Here is a 19,479-nt window from a genome sequence, read left to right as displayed (position 1 = left end):
TTTCTTCTTCATGTTCCATACAATGACTATAGCGATGACTAAAAATATATCCAGATTTCTGATCCGGAGTGAAAAGAGAGAATTAAAGGAGAATACGAGAGAATTGCAATAATTTGCTGGGTGAAAGATAACGTCATCAGAAGCATATACCCAAATTTTCAATTAAAAAATATGAATATTTATGTTTCAATCGCGAAAACAGTTTCTGTTATCTGAGCTTCGGCCATTATGCATATTCCGCTGGAACTCACGTGGCCTTTCCGCTCGTGACGTCATATGTGACTAGAGTCCGCCATATTGCCAAAGACCAAGCGCTTTAGTAACAGAAATCTTGTTTTTTTTCTGTCGTTTTTGTAAATGGTACGGTGGTGTATTTTTGCCTGGGGATGGACAGCAGCATCGAACTATGGAAAGAGCCATCATTTCTTCTGTTTTCCAAGTAAAAAAACAGATTTAGGCAGTTGGGTGCATATGACAGACATGCACACATGGGGTATGAAAGTTCAAAAGCTAGGCTAAAGAAGGAAGCAGTACCCACGCGATTCATTTATGCTACATCATTCCATGTTACAACTTACTGTCAGTGGTATTTGAAACATATATTAAAACAAGTCCGATTGTGATGAAATAGGGTACCAGTCGAATTGCCCCAGCAACGAAATGCCCAAGCAAACTTTGTCAAATTGCCCCAGAGGGGTAGTCAAAATGTCCAAATTAATTTAAAATAACTAAATATATGCAATAAATGAATGGTTTTGTCAACTTTGATATTATGTTCTTCATATAAAAGTTATATATATACATGTAGTTACGAGTTTTCTTATGGAACAACCCGTGAAGGTCCGGGTTAGAATGAGCCTTCAGTAACCCATGCTTGTCGTAAGAGGCGACTAACGGGATCGGGTGGTCAGGCTCGCTGACTTGGTTGACACATGTCATCGGTTCCCAATTGCGCAGATCGATGCTCATGCTGTTGATCACTGGATTGTCTGGTCCAGACTTGATTATTTACAGGCCGCCGCCATATAGCTGGAATATTGCTGAGTGTGGCGTAAAACTAAACTAACTCACTCACTCTTATGGAACATTTATGAAAAATATTACTTCCTATTAACTTTTATATGAGGTACATAATATCAAAGTTGACAAAAACTACGCATTCATTGTATATATTTAAATGTATTTAAATAAATTTGACCAAATTTGCTGGAGCAGTTCGACTGGTACCCATGAGATGTGCACGTATTATCAAAATCAGAGATTTCACATGAGCTTGAAAATGTTTCGCTGTAAAGTTCCTTCCGGTTTGGAGCCCTAAACGCTGCAGTCTATCTTTAAAATTGCCGAATACAATGGCACATCATGAAGTACATGTTACATTCATTGTTTTCCATAACGTATATGAACTTGAATTATATTCATGTAACTAAGTAGCTGGGGATTTAAGATAAGAAAACCAATCTATATGTACACGCATGCATGCACGCACGCACGTACACGAGCGCGCGCGCACGCAAACACACACACACACACACATATAAAAGAGGAAGAAATCATTTAATTAAGTGTGCCTTTTTGTGGCATACATAAAATACCAAGATACAAAAATGGTCCCCTCAATTTTTATAAATTTATATTAAGTGTTTAGGGACAGGTACATGTGCCAGGTATCTTCAGACATTCTTATTTGTAGAAACGTATGGCCATTTTTTGTGAATAGTTGTTTTTCAGTATAAATATAATAAAATGAATACGACTTCTTTAATAGATAGGACAAATGTGGACTGCGTTCTAAGATTTTCTACTATTACACATTATCTTTTTGTGTTTTGTATGTATATTAAGGGACCGTTCCTAATTTAAGCTGGTGTTTCTGTTTATTGTTGATGTTTATGGAGAAGCATGTACAATATGAATGACACCCCCACCCCAAATAAAACATAAATAAACAAATAAAATTAAAATTAAAATTATGCACAAAGTGACACTCCTCCCCCATGTCATAACCAATTTCAATGACACTTCCCAACACACACCTCCCAAGAACAAAATTGGTGACCTCCGACGACCCACTCCCTTAAAATTATCATCATGCCTAGCCATAAATTATGAACGGTTCCTAATCTTATCGTTCATGAAAGGACGCAATGCACTAAAAAGTTTCTTATCATTTGCTTATCTACCTTGGAATCAACCAAATTATATCAGTACCTATCATTGGCTTCACTTGGAAAGTGGTTGTATTCTCTGTTGTGTGAAAGAAGCAGTTTTTAATAGATACTGCACCTCTACAGGGATCGTTAGTTCATTTTCAAGAAAACAAAACGTATCTTTATTGGACACATTTTACAGACACTTCGAAAATAGTCACTTGAAGTTATCTCCCCTCTGTATCGTCAGCACTATCGCAATGTCTTCTCCGTTTTCATTGGTTGTTATTATTACACCTCTAACTTTTTAATAAATTATCATCAAAATAATTCAAAGCGCAATCATAGTTGTTGAATTCGTTTCCGATTTATTGATAGTGCAAACATTAATTAGATATTTTGTCAGCATTTTCCTATTCCTATATAATATTTTTGTTGTCCAAGACTACGTTCCGGCGAAAAACCATTCAGCCAATCAGAGATCGCGTCTTTTAGCACTACGTGACACATTGATCCAAGATGGACGGGAATAAGGATGAAAGTATACGGTGTGTCAACATCGCTCAAAAATACATCACTGCGGGTGAAAATGAGAAAGCTATTAAATTTCTGAACAAGGCCTTACGTCTCTATCCACTTGAAAAAGCTAAAGGTAAGTTCACAATCACCATTGATGTTGCGGTCTTAGGTGATTTGGAACGGTCGGTTTTCCCAATTTTCGCAGACCAACCTAATTTTCCAAGAGTCCGGTTTAGCCCGATCGACAGTATGTTCACGACGACGCCCAGATAATCCTTGGTAAAATAATAATATCGTCGTGTTTTTGTTATTGTTCAATGCCATTGCTGTAAGTTTCAACTCGTTTGGTCTCATTTTCAATGTTAACCTGCTAGATCTGGTGAACTGTAACCAAATCGCCTACATGATATTAACAGCTGATTACATGATCATAGCTTTCCGTGTTTTTCCAGTCTTGGCCGTGAGCATCTCATGCCATATAGTTTGGACAAATGGTTTTATGTGCTCTCATTTGGCTTGGGGTAGAAAGTTATCTAGTGGGGCATGTACTTCGTCAGGCCTTATCCTTGATAACTATCATTATGTGAAGGATGGTAAGATTCCCATTGCTTCCTTTGCTACTGTCTCATAAGCCTATTTATCAATTGCACCAGAATATACATCCCTACAGTATATAATAATAGACTGTAGATAGCTGAAATTCTGTACATTACACCCAATTTATAGACAGTTGGCAGATACATTTTGCAGATTACCGCAGCACTACAGACAGTAAAACACTGAACACTGACAAGTTATAACATCAATATTGGATATTCCTTATACTATTTTAGATTGATTGTGTTATTCTTTCAATAGAAATTAGTGTGAGAATCTTCGTTGTCATGGTTAAGTTTGAATTGAAGTAAACATTCTGTTGATCAGTAGTTTGGAGTAATCTCAAATTCATTGACATCTGCAAACAGGGTTAAAGGATTAAAATGACAAATCTACTGGAATGCTACATTCTACAATAAAATGAATGTTTCCTTCTATGTTTTATTCCCCTGCCTGTTCAATTTCATGTTTTGGATACACTCTTTGTCAATGTCATGAAAATATAGCTGTTACTAACACCTGGCTGAGTTGTCTAGTCACTGGTGAGAAATGAAATAGACTAAGTATGAAGCATTCAAGTTTCTTTATATGTATACCAGTAGTTAATGGTCAATGTAAATGGAGTGCAACTGAACATCATCATGATCATGGTTCAACCAAATGATTAGTATATGTCTCGACTGAGTTTGAATAAGATGGGGGATTTATGTCTAAAGCAAGTAATGGCTTCCAATGTTGTAACAATCAAATACAAATTAATTTCATCTAATGCCTGAAGTCTGCTGTAACTTTGATAAGCTTTTGGAAAATTGCATCTTTGTTCATTATTAAAACCTCCTGATACTTTGTTGAGGAAGAAATTTGAGAAATACATGTTGAACTGTTTATCATCTTTGAGGTTACCACATGTAGTGAACACATGATGACAAGCAACATTACTGAGTCAGAGAACAGTTTCACTTGGCAATAATAGAAGTCTTGATCCATGATTGGGTGTATAAAAATATATGTTATCAGTGATGCACTTTCAACTATGTATTTGAAGGAAGACTCTGACAGTGGCAGCTACATTTTGTGAACCAAGGTGCTCCCTGTGCATATGCATAAGAAGAAACCCTTGGTTGAAGTAATACATTGCCAGTTTGGAAAATTACATGTTATAAACTTGTAAACTAGGACTGGTTAAAAAGATAGACAGTCAGAAAAATTGTTATGGGGAAAAATTATTTACGATTATCGAAATGAAGATTGTTACTGATGATATCTTAGACAAACTATTATGATGAAATATACATGTAGTTTAATTAATGCACAAAGTTATGTCTCTATTCATTGGCTGCTTCTAAATTATGTCCAAAAAGCTGTTTTCTTTGTAATCCATGCATATAAATATCATCATATTCATATCTCCGGTGACATGAAATATAATAATTTCTCTGACTATGTCTTGTCTTCTAGTTTGCTGTAATCTACTTCTCCAATATAGATCAATAATGGATTGGCAGTAATTTAACGATTATCAATCTATATTAAAAGCTAACCCTATTGAAAACAAGCAATAAATGTTTTTATTTATTGATTTCATTATATTTCAGTCTTGCTAAATGATTTACAAAACAATGAGGGGAGTAGAGGTGGAGGAGAACCCCGGCCCAAGAATGCAGAGGGCATGCGGCAGAGAACAAGGGGAGGCGCCGATCAGAAAGAAAAGGCAGAAAATAAAGAAAATGAACCCGCCGACTACACACAAGAACAGCTGCAGCTGGTCAAACGGTAAGTGAACTGCAATGAAAAATAACTGCCCTAACCATGCTTACTGAAGAATCGAAATACGAGCTTTGTTATATACTACGCAAAACAAGTTAAGGGTCATACGATGTCATCATGTAATGTTATTGATGAGGCTGGTTGCATTATGTATAAATAAAATTTTATATTCCGTGTATGGCAGTTTATTCAAAACCATTGCAGAACCTTGATAAAGGCTGCAGATAACCGTGGTGCCAATAGTCATCATGTGGTAGGGTGTTAAAAAATGAACAAATTGAAACATCGAGTGCTTCACAGGAGCGCCACCACTGTGGGTGTGAAAGATGATGTTTCATCATGAACAACATGTGCATGCGTTCTTCGTGGGATTAGTGCTGTGCATGCTTATTTTCCCTATGAAACTTGTAATTGTCGCATTGTTATTGTCACTTGAAATTCAACAATGGCAAGACGTCAACTGAGCATGACAGACAGAGGAAGAGCCCTTGCGTGGCTTCAAGATGGCGAACCTCAACGCAGTGTGGCTCAGAGACTAAATGTGAGTCAGAGTGTCACTGGAAGGTTATGGCACCGGTTTCGTGTCACTGGAAAGCTGACTAATCGACCAAGTTCTGGCAGGCCTCCATCAACAACTCTTAGAGAAGATCGATACCTGACAAATATGGCTCTCCCACAACGCAGAGTGGCTGCCAGACAATTCCGTGACCAACTGAGAACTGCCACAAGTACCCTGGTATCTGATCAGACTGTCAGGAACCGACTGACGAGGAACAATCTTCGGGCAAGGTGACCAGCAGTTCGACCACCGCTCCTTCAGCGACACATGACGGCAAGACATGACTGTTGAGACGGCATGTTCGTTGGCAACGTGCTCAGTGGGCATCAGTTCTTTTCTCCGACGAGTCTAGGTTTACTCTACAGTTCAATGATGGTAGAACTCGTGTGTATCGGCGTCCAGGAGGGAGGTCTGTGACGTTAACGTCAGCCAACGTTTGCCATTTGGAGGCGTGGGTGTCATGGTTTGGGCTGCGTTTTCCTTTCATCAAAGGACACCTCTATGTCATTATTGGTACCCTGACCGGAAATCGCTATCTACGGGAGATTATCAGACCCCTTGTTTTGCAATGCGTCGGATCCATATTCGAAGGTGGCAATGCCCGACCACACCGTGCCCGTGTTGTGACGGACTTCAGCAGATTTAGCCCCTATGGAACATGCTTGGGACGAGTAAGGACGTCGGCTTCGTAACAACCACGCCCCTCCAAACAACCGTGCAGAACTGGCCCAGTATCTCATTGCAGAATGGCAGACAATACCCCAAGCCTTCTTCCAACGACTGGTGAACAGTATGAGACAGTTGTACTGCTTGTCTTACTGCTCGAGGTGGTTACATCCGTTATTAGTCCAATGTTGGCGTTTGAATTTTCACTTCTGACAGTAGGTCACTTTGACCTTATTGATCAGCAATCACTGACATTCCTGCTGTTTTTGCCTCCCGTTATGGTTATCATGAAATGTTGGCTCGAGTTGTTATATGATCGCTACATTTTACTGTTATTTATATTTGTAGTTATGGCCATTAAAAGTTTTGACCCTTAACTTGTTTTGAGTAGTATATATTGGTTATTCTAAGTTTACTTTTTATTTATTGATAAATATGTCACTTGTACCTTATGTTTGAAAGGCATACTTAAGCGAGGATTGTGTGGTTACATGTGTGAACTGTGTCATCTCCTCCCACGGACTGTATATTCTGTGCTCTCGCTAGCATAAACTGATACACCGGCCAGACATGATATTGCTGCAATACTACCAAGATATACAGTATATTTCTGTTTATTACTTGCCCATGGAAAATACTGGAGTGTAATATTTTTACGGCAGTATTACACTAGTGTAATACCGCTAGACGGGTGATGTCATAATGGTTTACAGTTATGAAGTCACAATGATAATACTGCTGTCACAATGGTATTCACCCTTGCTTGACTCAGCTGAGAGTCATCACACTGAGAGTCATCACACTGTAGGCAGTTTCTATCAATAACTTGTGAAAGACTTCGATGTTTGATGAGAGTATTATAATTTACATAGATACTAAACTACAGTAGAACTTCCGTCCAGGGACCACGAAATACCATTCTTATTTAACTTGTGAAAGATCTTGGATTGTCTTAGATTTTACATCTGAATCTACAGCCTGAATTATCTGAAGCTTGGTGTCCAAATCATTAACTTACGCTTAATAAAATGGTATTACATGTTTGTACATGGAAGGCCGTTAGTTGGGCTTTAGTATCCTCTTAATATATATATAATTTTAATGATATTATAAAGGACTGTTGACGGGACTTTTAAATTTGTTCGCGCCGTTTATGTACGCTATATCCGTGTTCTTTGTACCTTGTTTTTGTGTACCTTGTTTTGTATTTTTCGTATGCTCTGCATTGTTAAGATATGCATTCAAGAAATATACCACAGCAGTATGACAGACACGCATTACCGACTTGACACGCATTCTAAGGATCGTGCTCGGTTCGGCCTTCGGTTCTCTCCAGTGGAGAGTGTCCTGCCACCCTGACCAAGTTAGTAACTGGTCATTGGTATCGGTTCTGTGTTCAATGTCGATATGGTTCATATCACTACATCGTATAAGCCTTACCACCCTTTCGGGTTGGGTCGGGTTTGGGTGTACATATGTCCCTTACGTCCTCTTCACTTAAAGGCAAGAGGACGGGGATGGTTTTGAACGCTATAACCAGTCATATGCTATTAACCTGTCTTTTGACGGAATTGGGTACGAACCCCCCACGGGTCACTGTTTGGTATGCCTCTTTTCGAGCTGCATGTCACGTGACCAGGTTAGTGTAATAGTGAGCCAACATATGTTCGGCTACGCTTTTCGCTATTCAGGGGATTTTTGTGCGCTAACAGTTTTTTCCCTCTTCCCGAGACTTCGGTATTTGGGAGTCTGTGTTAATCAGCACTTTGTGGGATGGTGGTCTACACTGACCCTCCTCACGCCGAGAGTGTTTGGTGGGGGTGTTTTATCCTGTTTTTCACTCGTACAATGCATGGCATTTGTACTTGTTCGATTCCCTCAGAAACCTTTTAGCGAGGCTAATAATTTCTCTGGGTTTTATCGAGGTCCCGGCAAGCCCTCTTCCAAACATGGGTGCATTTGAGCATTAGTTTGCAGTATTTATTAGCTCGACTCCTGGGTTATTGGCTTTTAACGCGTTTTTTTACGCTTCCCTACCCTTATACCTCTCGCCATGCTTCTTTGCTTCGGGCTATATTAGAGTTGGGAGTTGTTTTGGCATGTCCCCATACATTCCTTTCCATTGTAATGGTTGGGGGTGGGGTTTTATGTCATAATTGATTTGAACCACTTGACGTATAAGCTTGGGCTCTCTAGTTCCCGCCCTAGCCACGCCCTTGCCTGATTGACATCAGCGGTCAGGTGGCTCGGTAAGTGTGTTTTTTCTATTTCCGTATCGGTTGTAGATTTCACTCCACCACGGGTTTAGTTGTTGCCAGACAGAATGCCACTCCCGTCTCAAATATCTTTAGGAGTCTGTCATATGCTTATATGTACCCCAAGGAGAACTTCTTCTGAAAAAGAATTATACAAACCTGTAGAGGTTATGAATTCTTTGAAGAAAGTCCTCCTTGGGGTATGGCCGGCCGCCTCCCTCATTCTATCTGACACGTTCAGCATGAAAAGTGAGGTACGAGGTAGACGACGAGAGTTACCTGCTCTTGGGTGTAGGGGGTCTGGTGGGGCCCTGTAGGGGTGGTCTCACAAGACAAAACAAACTTTTTGTTTTGTAAATATTTTATTGAAACATATAGTAACAACTGTCGTAGGATTTAAACTGGACATTTTAATGCTTATATGTACCCCAAGGAGGGTTTTCTTCAAAGAATTCATAACCTCTACAGGTTTGTATAAGTTTTGGGAAGATATTTCAAACCACTTGCAACATGAGTACGTATTCTACAGAACTGTAATCCCATTATCAACGTTTGTTGGAGAAATAAATTGGTTCAGCATTTCTGTTTTGACAACCTTTCACCCCATACTATTGAAGAAGTCATGAAATGACTTTGCTGTGTCCAAACAGTTAAAAAATTCAACATACTGCTATGAAATGACAAACATATATGTATGGTTATTTCAGATTTATTTAATCAGTTCCTATTTGAAAACTATACTTTATATGACTGTTCTTTTGATCTAGTGAGGGACATCAGTAAAGAATATTGAACTTGAATAAAACATGTCACAACTTTTGTCACTACCTATGACCTCATTTCAGAAATTTTTATTGCCTCTTATCTGTGTATCCCTGCATAATAACGCATTTCAAAAGACAACCATTTTGAAACTGTTCTTGTCATCATGGTAGAATAGAGACGAACCTGCTGTGTTCTGAAGTTTGACACCTATTATTTATATTTTGGACACCTCGCTCCAAAGTGTTCAGTTCCAAATCATTAAAAAGGACAAAGGGATCAAATTTATAAAAACATTAGAATTGTCTTCTAATCTGTCCATGTTAGAGTTCCTAGTGATGATTTTTCACTACTACAGGATAAAGAAATGCAAAGACTACTACGAGATCCTGGGAGTAAGCAAGGAGGCCACAGAGACAGATCTGAAGAAAGCCTACAGAAAGCTGGCCTTGCAGATGCACCCAGACAAAAACAAGGCCCTGGAGCCACAGAAGCCTTCAAGGGTAAGTGCACAACAGATCCTGTTTGATGGCAGGGTCAGCATGTGTCCCAAATCAGTATTTACAGAAATAATCTTGTCCTAACTCCTTTTCTCAGACTCATATATATTAACGGGCAAGGAATAATGGAATTTACATTATTGAGAGGTCCACAAACAGCCAGTCATGTGAGAAGCTGAGGGCACATCATTCATTTTTGGATCATCAATTAAACGATAACTCTTAAATTCTTTGAATGGCTTCTTCTTCTTGCAGCTATTGGTAATGCATTTAGTGTACTGAATGACCCCTCCAAGAGGAAGAAGTATGATGTGTATGGTCCAGAGACAGACACCTCTCACAGCCACGCACATTCGGACTATACACATGGTGGCTACGAAGGTAAAACTACAGCTTCATCACCTCTGATGTGATGTTTAATAAATGTTGTAATGCAGATGATGTAGAACTGTTTGATGGTTATTAGATGCTATCTCGGGGTGGTGGGGTAGCCTAGTGGTTAAAGCATTGGCTCGTCACGCCGAAGACCCGGGTTCGAATCCCCACATGGGTACAATTTGTGAAGCCCATTTCTGGTGTCCCCCGCCGTGATGTTGCTGGAATATTGCTTAAAGTGGCGTAAAACCAAATTCAGTCAGTCAGTCAGTCAGTCAGTCAGATGCTATCTCATCTGGTGGATTTGTGTAATATTGATATTTTCATGAGTGATATATAGATGGTATATAATGGTATGTAATAAATAGTATTGTGTATTAAAATGCTATGTCATGCCTAAGAAAATCTAGGAAATTACATGGTTCCAATGCACACAAGTTGATAGGAATAGAGTACATGTATTACTTATATTGAGAAATGAAGAGACATTTTCAAACAGCTGATTAGTTCTGTTTAAGTTCAAGCTATGATGTGACAGTGTCCTTGACCTTTCACTTTAAGTGACCTTGAACTTTGATCAATGGCAGTATGTGATATAAACTCCTAAGAGAGATCATATCAGTTTATTGTCACTCAGCTGGGAGAGGGCATTTTATTTGACTGATACAATCTCTTTCCTGGTGTTGACCAAATTAGGCATCATTTTGTTGTCGTATGTAGATTCTGTGAGAAAGCAGTAAGTCCTTCCAGGTTTTCACCATTTGTACACTGGTGGTGGTGACACAGTGTCACCATGGTTTCAGATCCTATACAAATGTCAAAATGTCAGTTCATTGAAACTTTCACTCTTGCAGGGGACATATCGCCTGAGGAGCTCTTCAACATGTTCTTTGGTGGAGGATTTCCTTCAACAGGTATGTTATCTTACAGTTGCATAGTTCTGTCATATTTACAGTTAAGAGCATGGATGGTCTGCATTATGTTGCTATTGATAATCTTGAACACGATGTAAATATTTTCACCTGACTTCACCAAAAAAGTGTAAAAGTAAGTAACTGGGGTATCAGAATTGTGTTTTATTTCTTAAATTAAAAATAGCATTCTTTATTATACTTGTTTGGGTGTGTTGGTTTTTTTGTCCTTGTATACAGAATATACTTATATGATGCTGGCATCAGCAAGTGAAAAAGGGAGCTGAAATTGGAAGTTGATAAATTTGATAGATCTCACACTGTGGATTTCTTGTTTCTGATTTGACCCCTGATGGTCAGTAAGATAAATTCACAGTATGAGATAGGGTTAGTATTCATAAATATACAATATATTGTAAATTGTTCAAATTATACATTCTTTCCCAGGTACCACACACTACCGGCGGAGTCGGCATGCACACCACACACACAACTTCTACACAAGGGACACACAGTCAGAGGTAAGTGAAGGCTAAGGCTGAGCTGTACCTTGTTTCCCGGCCCTTTAGAAAATTGATCAGCCCTTTCAGTAGCTGGGAGCACAAAGGTCACACATCCTCCGTGAATGAGTTAAGTTTTATGCCAAACTCAGCAATATTCCAGCTATGTGGTGGCAGACTGTAAATAATCATGTCTGGGCCAGACAATCCAGTGATCAACAGCATGAGCATCGGTCTACGCAATTTGAATGCAATGGCATGTGTCAACCAAGTCAGCGAGCCTGACCGTCCCATTAGTCACCTCTTACAACAAGCATGGGTTACTGAAGATCAATTCTAACCTGGGTCTTCACAGGTACACACACCTCAGCCCACCAGACTAAGTCTTATGAGCTTGAGTACTGACCTGTGTATCGGATATGTTACGTGTGGGTCAGAAAGTTCTTCCAAACCTGCCATTGCAGCCAAGTTAAAAACAAAATCATTAATTCATAAATTTATTTTATTTGCATATTTTTAAATTTCATTTGCTTGAATCCAGGGAGTTAGATCCTAGAACCATATAATACAACATGTGTCGACTAAGGAAGTTGTAACCATGGTAACTTGTGTTTCAGAGTGGCTACACCCTGTTCCTGCAACTGACACGCCCATCTTGTTGCTCATTTTCCTCTCTATCCTCAGCAGCTTCTTCGTCAGTGACCCTGTGTTCAGCATGCACCGCACAGAGTGAGTTACACCATGTAATTAACCTGGTTATTCCAGATTTGTCTCTTGTCTTTTTGACGTTTTTACCCAATGTTTCAGGTTGATAAGTCTTAAAAAAAAAATAATTTTAAAAAATTTATTATAGGATATTTATATAGCGCACATATCCACGCACTAGTGCATGCTCAAGGCGCTTATTTTTTCCCTCAATCATTGGATGTCAATCTCAACGGCACATCGCATTATTAATCTCAACTCCCTGGGGAGTATACAACTCTTGCAGCCACTAGGCGCACCGAGTTATTGTGGCTTTTTTATGACAAAATTATGACAAAAGAATCCAATTTCAAATATATATTTTGATTTAAATGATATTCTGAGACCAGTGACCTGCAGACTTTGAGGAATAAAATGCTGATTGTGCACAATGAATGTTGGAACAAATTTTTGCCCAGGTGAGGTAGCCTGATGGTTAAAGTGTTTTCTCATCTTGCTGATGTCCCCGGTTCGGTGGGTACAGTGTGTGAAGCCCATTTCTGGAATCCCTTGTGAAATTTCTGGAATATTGATAAAATATCATAAATGAGTAAATTCATACTCATTCATCTGAAAGTTGTAAAAGTTTTCCCATTTAAACAGTCATTTTAGACAATGAACTATTTCAGTGTGAAGAGTGAACCTCATTCTAAATATCTTTCCACCAGTTTTTGGGACTTAACATTTTTAAACCCATAACTGTCAATCGTTGGGTTATTCAAACTTTCTCATGATTCTCTTGTTTGTTTCAGTAAATATTCTGTAGAACGGAAAACATACAATCTAAAAATCCCTTATTATGTAAAAGAGGATTTCCGACCCGAATATAAAGGTGAGATGCGTCGGATAGAGAGAAATGTGGAGGAAGAATACATAGGGCAACTACGAGGGAACTGTTGGAGAGAGCGGAGTTATAGTAAGTTCACACTCACATTGTATTTATCTTTTAAGGCCATCCATATTTTTGTAGGGGTTTCTCCAACCTCACCTACAGTCCCTGGCTGTAAGTATTCAGGATTCTAGTTATGACGTCATAGTTACTGTGGGCAGGGTTTATCTATAAATCGTTTATCTCCATAAATAAAGTAAGTCTTACCTTAATATTTGGTAAGCTGACCCTTCATTCTTAGTATACTGACACACATTGAAAAGACAAAACCCCTTTAAGCAATTTCTAACAGTTTTATGACGCAATTTCATTTGTCACACGAAAATACAGTGATGTGAGGTTGCCGAATAAAACCATATGCACATCTGGGTTCGAACCCTTTTCATGTGTGGGTACAGTTCATGAAAACACAACTCTGGCAGATTGCTTGGACTTGTTGGGGTGCATGATTATCATGACATGAACATGCAAAGCCAGGTTTTGGGCGCATAAAAGGTACTATGGTTCAACTGTTTCACTAGCAGTCACAAAATGCCATGGCTCAGTGAACAGCAGAGGGAACAAGCTGTTGGGATGCTGTTGGTGGGAACATCACAAAGTGAGGTCGCCTGCCACTTCGGACTGAGCTCATCCATCATCCACAGACTCATCGTCATCAGCAAACTGGAAGCGTCCTTGACCATCCCCAAACTACAGTTGTGGCAGCACATCAAGACCATCACATCTGCCGATGAATTCACCAAAGAATGGAAGACAACACGTCTACAGGCGGCAAAATGAACGTCACCATGATGGTTGTGTTCTTGGGTGGAATCGCTTTGGTGTAGGAAGTGTGATGGTTTGGGCTGCAATTAATGCCAGATTTCAGAGTGATCTCATTATGATTAATGGAACACTGACAGCACAGCGTAATGTTGATCAGATTTTAAGACCCGTTCTTCAGCTGCGCCTGAACAACCAGGGAAATGTGCAAGTGCTGTTCACAAGCCAGCATGACAATGCCTGACCACACACGGCACACCTTACCAGAGACTTCTTCCACCAAGCAGGTATCCCTGTGCTTCCCTGGCCAGCTGTCTCGCCATATCTGAACCCAATAGAACACCTGTGGAATCAGCTTGGTCGCCAGATTCATCAACGTCAACGTCAGACAAACAAAGTTGCTGAGTTGACCCTGGCTTTAAACAGGAGTGGCAGAACATCCCTCAAGCATCAGTTCTATTTTAAGAAGAAGCCAAATATTTTTGATCACATTCAAATCTGAAGATTGTGGGGGGCCAAGATGTACCAGTTATGTTGTTTTCCTCCCTGTAGTTCACTACAACAGGAGTCCAGTGGACGGGAGCATTGTCGTTTATAAATGTGTAGTCTTCATTTGGAAAACGGCGCACAATAACTGGTAAAAAATTGTTCTCTAATATTTCTATATACTTGACAGCATTAATATTGCCTTCTACAGTGGTAATAGTGCCAACACCTTGATAAGTAATATACCCCAAGATCATTAAACTGACCTTTCATGCGAGGGGTGGCACACACACTCGAACTTCATCAGAATTTCAATTTTGTCTTTGAGAGTGAAGATAAGAAATCTTTTATATTTTACGTCGAATGGTTAGGGTGAGCAGGAGATGGGGGGAAAAAGAATATGGATGGCCTTACAGTCATGTACTTGTACTCTAGTTGCTCACCAAAGAGTGAAGATCTCTGTATGTGTAAAAGAAATTCATATATATATAATTTTGATGATGTTAACAAATAAGCATCTTTCTTCAATACAAGCAAACCATAGCATTGCACTGAGAGAATTTGTTTATTATATAATTTTTTCTTATCCTGACTCATGATCTTTTGCTTATCTCCCTTTCCTTTTCGAATGGAAGTAGAACACTTGAATCCCTTGGAGTTCCTGAAGCGGACGTAAAAATACACTCACCCACGAGTTACCTCCCTTTTCCCGCGTAAACAGCCATGGATTGGGTGAGGAAGTCATCTCAAGCCACGGCTGATAAAACAGGAGATCAGCCTGCAAACTCATAATACTGGTGCTATGTTCAGTACATTGCAGGGGCAGTCTGCTGGTATGGGGGCCAAGATAAGATCGGCTACAACGCAGTTGTCTCCGACTCAAGCTAAGAAAAAGACGTCGTCTTCTTCTACGTCGCAGAAAAAAGCATCTGTTACCAGATCGGAGGGTAAATCTATGCAACCTAGTAAGTCAACGCATCAGAAATCCTTCAACAAAGGGATATTACCTCTGCATGAAGGAGACGTTTTAGATGATCCTTCACTACTTCTACCCGAAGTGCCTACGAGATCAGCAACTCAATAGACGTCTACAACTACTAGATGGTCTCATGCAACGGTCACAGCAGGCCAGCTGTTTGACGAACTACCACCAACTTCTCAACGGAGTGAAGTCGAGGCACAATTAAGTTGCTCACGCAACTAGGATGACTAGTGAACCTGATGAAGTTGGAGCTAGAATCAAACAAGATCTTCAATTGCTGGGAATAAGAATTATCACAACACAGAATCGAATTGTGGTCTGAGAAGATCATTTGGTCAAGATACAAGCCATGATTCCACAAGCAGTCCACTCTCCGTTAACACTACGAACATGGCAATGTCTACTCGGTCTACTAACCTCGGCGCAGGGCTTGACTCGCACAGGAAGATTACAACTAAGGCCGCTGCAACGGTTCCTGACAAAACATCTGGACAGCGTCGACCCTATCTTGCTGCCAGACAATCTTACCTACTTTGGTGGACCCACAGGTCGAACGTCTGCGGAGGGACCTATTTACAAGAGCCAGCCTTCGACACACATCTCTACGTAGATGCATCGATACAAGGTTGGGGTGCACATCTCAACAATCAAATTGCATCAAGGAAGTGGTCCAAACAGAGCAGCATCTTCACATCAATCTGCTGGAGATAAAAGCTGTGATCAACGCCTTACAACTATGGTCGAGCTCGCTGATCAACAGAATGCTGATGGTCCACATGGACAAATCTACAGTGGCATTCTCCATAAATCGGCAAGGATCTACAAGATCACCAAGATCTACAGCTCACATTCCAGTTGTTTGACATCACAGAGGAGGCAAACATCTCGATAAAGGCGTGTCACATACCCGGAGCCAAGAACGTGCTTGCAGACGCTCTCTCCCGACCACTGCACCCGTCACCTACGGAATGGATACTCCATCCAGAAGCATTTCGGCTCATCGGAAGGGAAATAGGATCCCCATGCATAGACCTGTTTGCCACGAGGTTCAACAAACAACTACAGATGTTTGTCTCACCAGTTCCAGATCCTCAAGCCTGGGCAACAGATGCACTGAACATATCATGGAATGGACTAAACACTTATGCATTTCCACCACTGATATTACTACCGAAAGTACTGTTAAAGATCAAACAGACACAGGCGCTACAACTGACCTTGGTTGCGTCATACTGGCCAGCGAGAGTATGTAGACCTAATAGAAGATCTCGGAAGTCCAACAATCAAGTTACCAGATTGGCCGAACCTACGCATACATCCGCACACCAAGCAAGTCCACAGGAACCCAACACTGTTCCAGCTACACGTGTGGACCGTATCAAAACATGTTTGAAGAAAAAAGGATACTCCGCCAGGGCAGCCAAGGCAGTAATGCTAGCGTTACGCAGATCTACTTGTAACCTCTATGATCACAAGTGGCTGAAGTTTGAGACTTCTGCAAGGCGGAAAGATTTCATTGCGATGAAAGCTACTCATCCTCAAGTGGCGGAATACCTGTGTCATCTTAGACAGACCAGACATCTGATAGGTTCGACATTATCTACATACCTCGCCGCCATCAGTACAGTGATTACCATGAAAACAGGCATCAAGTTGACAAAATTACCAGAATTACTTGCTCTGCTGAGATCTTTTAAACTGGAGGACTAGCAAAAGAAGTTCAGAGCTCCAGCCTGGGATCTGAATGTAATTCTACGTCATCTTACCAGTGATGACTACGAACATCTAGACCAGACTTCACTCGAGTTGCTGACATAGAAGACTCTGTTCCTGTTTGCGCTAGCTACAGCAGCTCGAATATCAGAGATACATGCGCTGGACTTTGGTCGAACCAGATTCGACATGGGGCAACATGCTGCAGTTCATCTAGGACTTAGATGGGACTTCATTGCCAAGAACCAACTACCTGGTCAGCCAGATAGACAGTTCCACGTACCAGCGCTATCTACAATCCTCGGACCAGAGGATATAGAGGACTTATCCTTGTGTCCGGTCAGAGCCCTGAAGATATATCTTCAAAGACTAAGACAAGGAGACGAAAATTCAAGCGCCTGTTCATCCTATTATCCACAGAGACATCAGTAGAAGTCTCAAGAACGATGATATCGTTCTGGATGAGAGCCGTCATATTGAGAGCCTATAAAGCAGCAGGACTAGAACCTCCTAGAGCTTCCAACCGACACACAGTCAGAGCACTGGCGTCAACATTGGCTCTGCATGGAAATTGTTCTATATCAGCAATTATGGAGGGCGTATGTAAAGGACAGCTGATGAATCCAGGAAGTGGCCTGACCCACCACCAATCCGCAGCATTCTATAAGCAAAAGATCATGAGTCAGGATAAGCAAAAATATGTAATTTTTCAAGTAAAATTGAGATTTTTATACTTATCCTGACTCATGACGAGAAGCCCTCCCAACCTCCCCGCTGGAAACACTTCGGATTGCACAGCAGATCAAGTGCTTGGGCAGAAAAATCAGGAGAGAGTGACAAGTAAGGCTGGTCACATGACTGTTTACGCGGGAAAAGGGAGGTTACACGTGGGTGAGTGTATTTTTACGTCCGCTTCGGGAACTGCAAGGGGTTCAAGTGTTCCACTACCAATCGCAAGGGAAAGGGAGATAAGCAAAAGATCATGAGTCAGGATAAGTATAAAATATCAATTTTACTTGAAAAATTACATATTTCCCATGAAGATCCGGGTTAAAATTGGTCGTCAGCAACCCATGCTTGTCGTAAAAGGCAACTAACAGGATCGGATGGTCAGGCTCTCTGACTTGATTGACACATGTCATCATATCCCATTTGCGTAGATCGATGCTCATGGTGTTGATCACTGGATTGTCTGGTCTAGACATGATTATTTACAGACTGCCTCCATACAGCTGGAATATTGCTGAGTGTGGGGTTAAACAACAAACCAACCAACATATTTCCTCCATGTACGGGACTTTATTTTGTTCATTATTAATTTCAGAGGAAAATCTCTTATGGAAAGCACGTAATTACGGAGATGCCAAGTTATATCAGCGTGCCCAGGACTACCAAACCCCATCATGTGATCAGCTTCAGAAGCTGTACTCTTGATCAATAGACAGGATAGGAACCTCCGGCAGTCAACCTGGCAGAGACAGCATTGTACAGGGGACACACAGAGCCCTCACACTGACACACACATACATGTTATGTTGCTCTCAAGTTCAGATAGATACATTGTGATTGTTGACAGTGTCATGCCTGAAGATGCAGCATGATTCTGTATTTCCTCTCTCATGACGATTTTGAGGAAATTGGTCTAATGTCCATTCAAATTTCTAAATTTACAATGTAAATAGATAGATATATATGGACTGTCAGATTGTTAAACATCCAGAGTTGATTGTTTGTGTCGCTCCCATTATGAAGATTATGCCACACCATTTTTCACCCCCTTTTGGATTATCTACAGGACGTTTGATGGGAAGAAAATTAAAACAATTGTTTGTTTCTCTCGGTTTCTCATTAATTAAGGGTTAGCTTGTATGAAAAAATAACCAAATTCAGAATTTGTTTTTCTATTTCACAAAACTTTATCAGTGGATCAATAAGCAAGTGAAAAAAAACAGTGTGGCCTTATCTGGTGACATGTGTTTAGTGCCTTTCACCTGGAGGCACCATCCTGTGTCAGTTGTCTGTGGGTGTTGTGGAACTAGAGGGACGAAAACGTAGGTCAGCATGTGTGACGGAACAGAGATTATCCAGACTTGGTCTGAGGCTGACATTTGTTCCTATGTCTGCAGCTATACTATGTCAGTAAAATACAAATGGGAGTTATTAATGTCCCAATTAGGAGAAGAACCTGCGTTATGAGTATGGTTTTACAACGCTTTTAGCAATATTCCAGCAACATTAAGGCGGGGGTCACCAGAAATGGGCTTCACACATGTGAGGAATCAAACCCTGGCCTTCGTCGTGATGAAGCACTAGGCTACTCCATCGCCCGTTCTGTGTTTTGA

The 19,479-nt window shown here is 40.5% G+C and overlaps 1 protein-coding gene across 1 annotated transcript; it reads left to right on the top strand.

Moving 5' to 3' along the window:
* Window positions 1-2,661: 2,661 nt before the first annotated feature.
* On the top strand, window positions 2,662-19,187 carry LOC124275091 (dnaJ homolog subfamily B member 14-like). The gene is given in 11 exon segments (XM_046710579.1): window positions 2,662-2,802; window positions 4,862-5,039; window positions 9,634-9,749; window positions 9,752-9,778; window positions 10,031-10,156; window positions 11,005-11,064; window positions 11,509-11,582; window positions 12,179-12,205; window positions 12,208-12,290; window positions 13,058-13,221; window positions 18,462-19,187. Coding segments are annotated over 11 exon segments (1,098 nt in total). The 5' UTR covers window positions 2,662-2,669; the 3' UTR covers window positions 18,572-19,187.
* Window positions 19,188-19,479: the final 292 nt, after the last annotated feature.

The sequence above is a fragment of the Haliotis rubra genome, unplaced genomic scaffold (assembly GCF_003918875.1).
Source record: "Haliotis rubra isolate DU_JTF1 unplaced genomic scaffold, ASM391887v1 Scf198, whole genome shotgun sequence".
In the NCBI taxonomy this organism is placed as follows: Eukaryota; Metazoa; Mollusca; class Gastropoda; order Lepetellida; family Haliotidae; genus Haliotis; species Haliotis rubra.
This window is presented reverse-complemented; position numbering and strand designations above follow the sequence as displayed.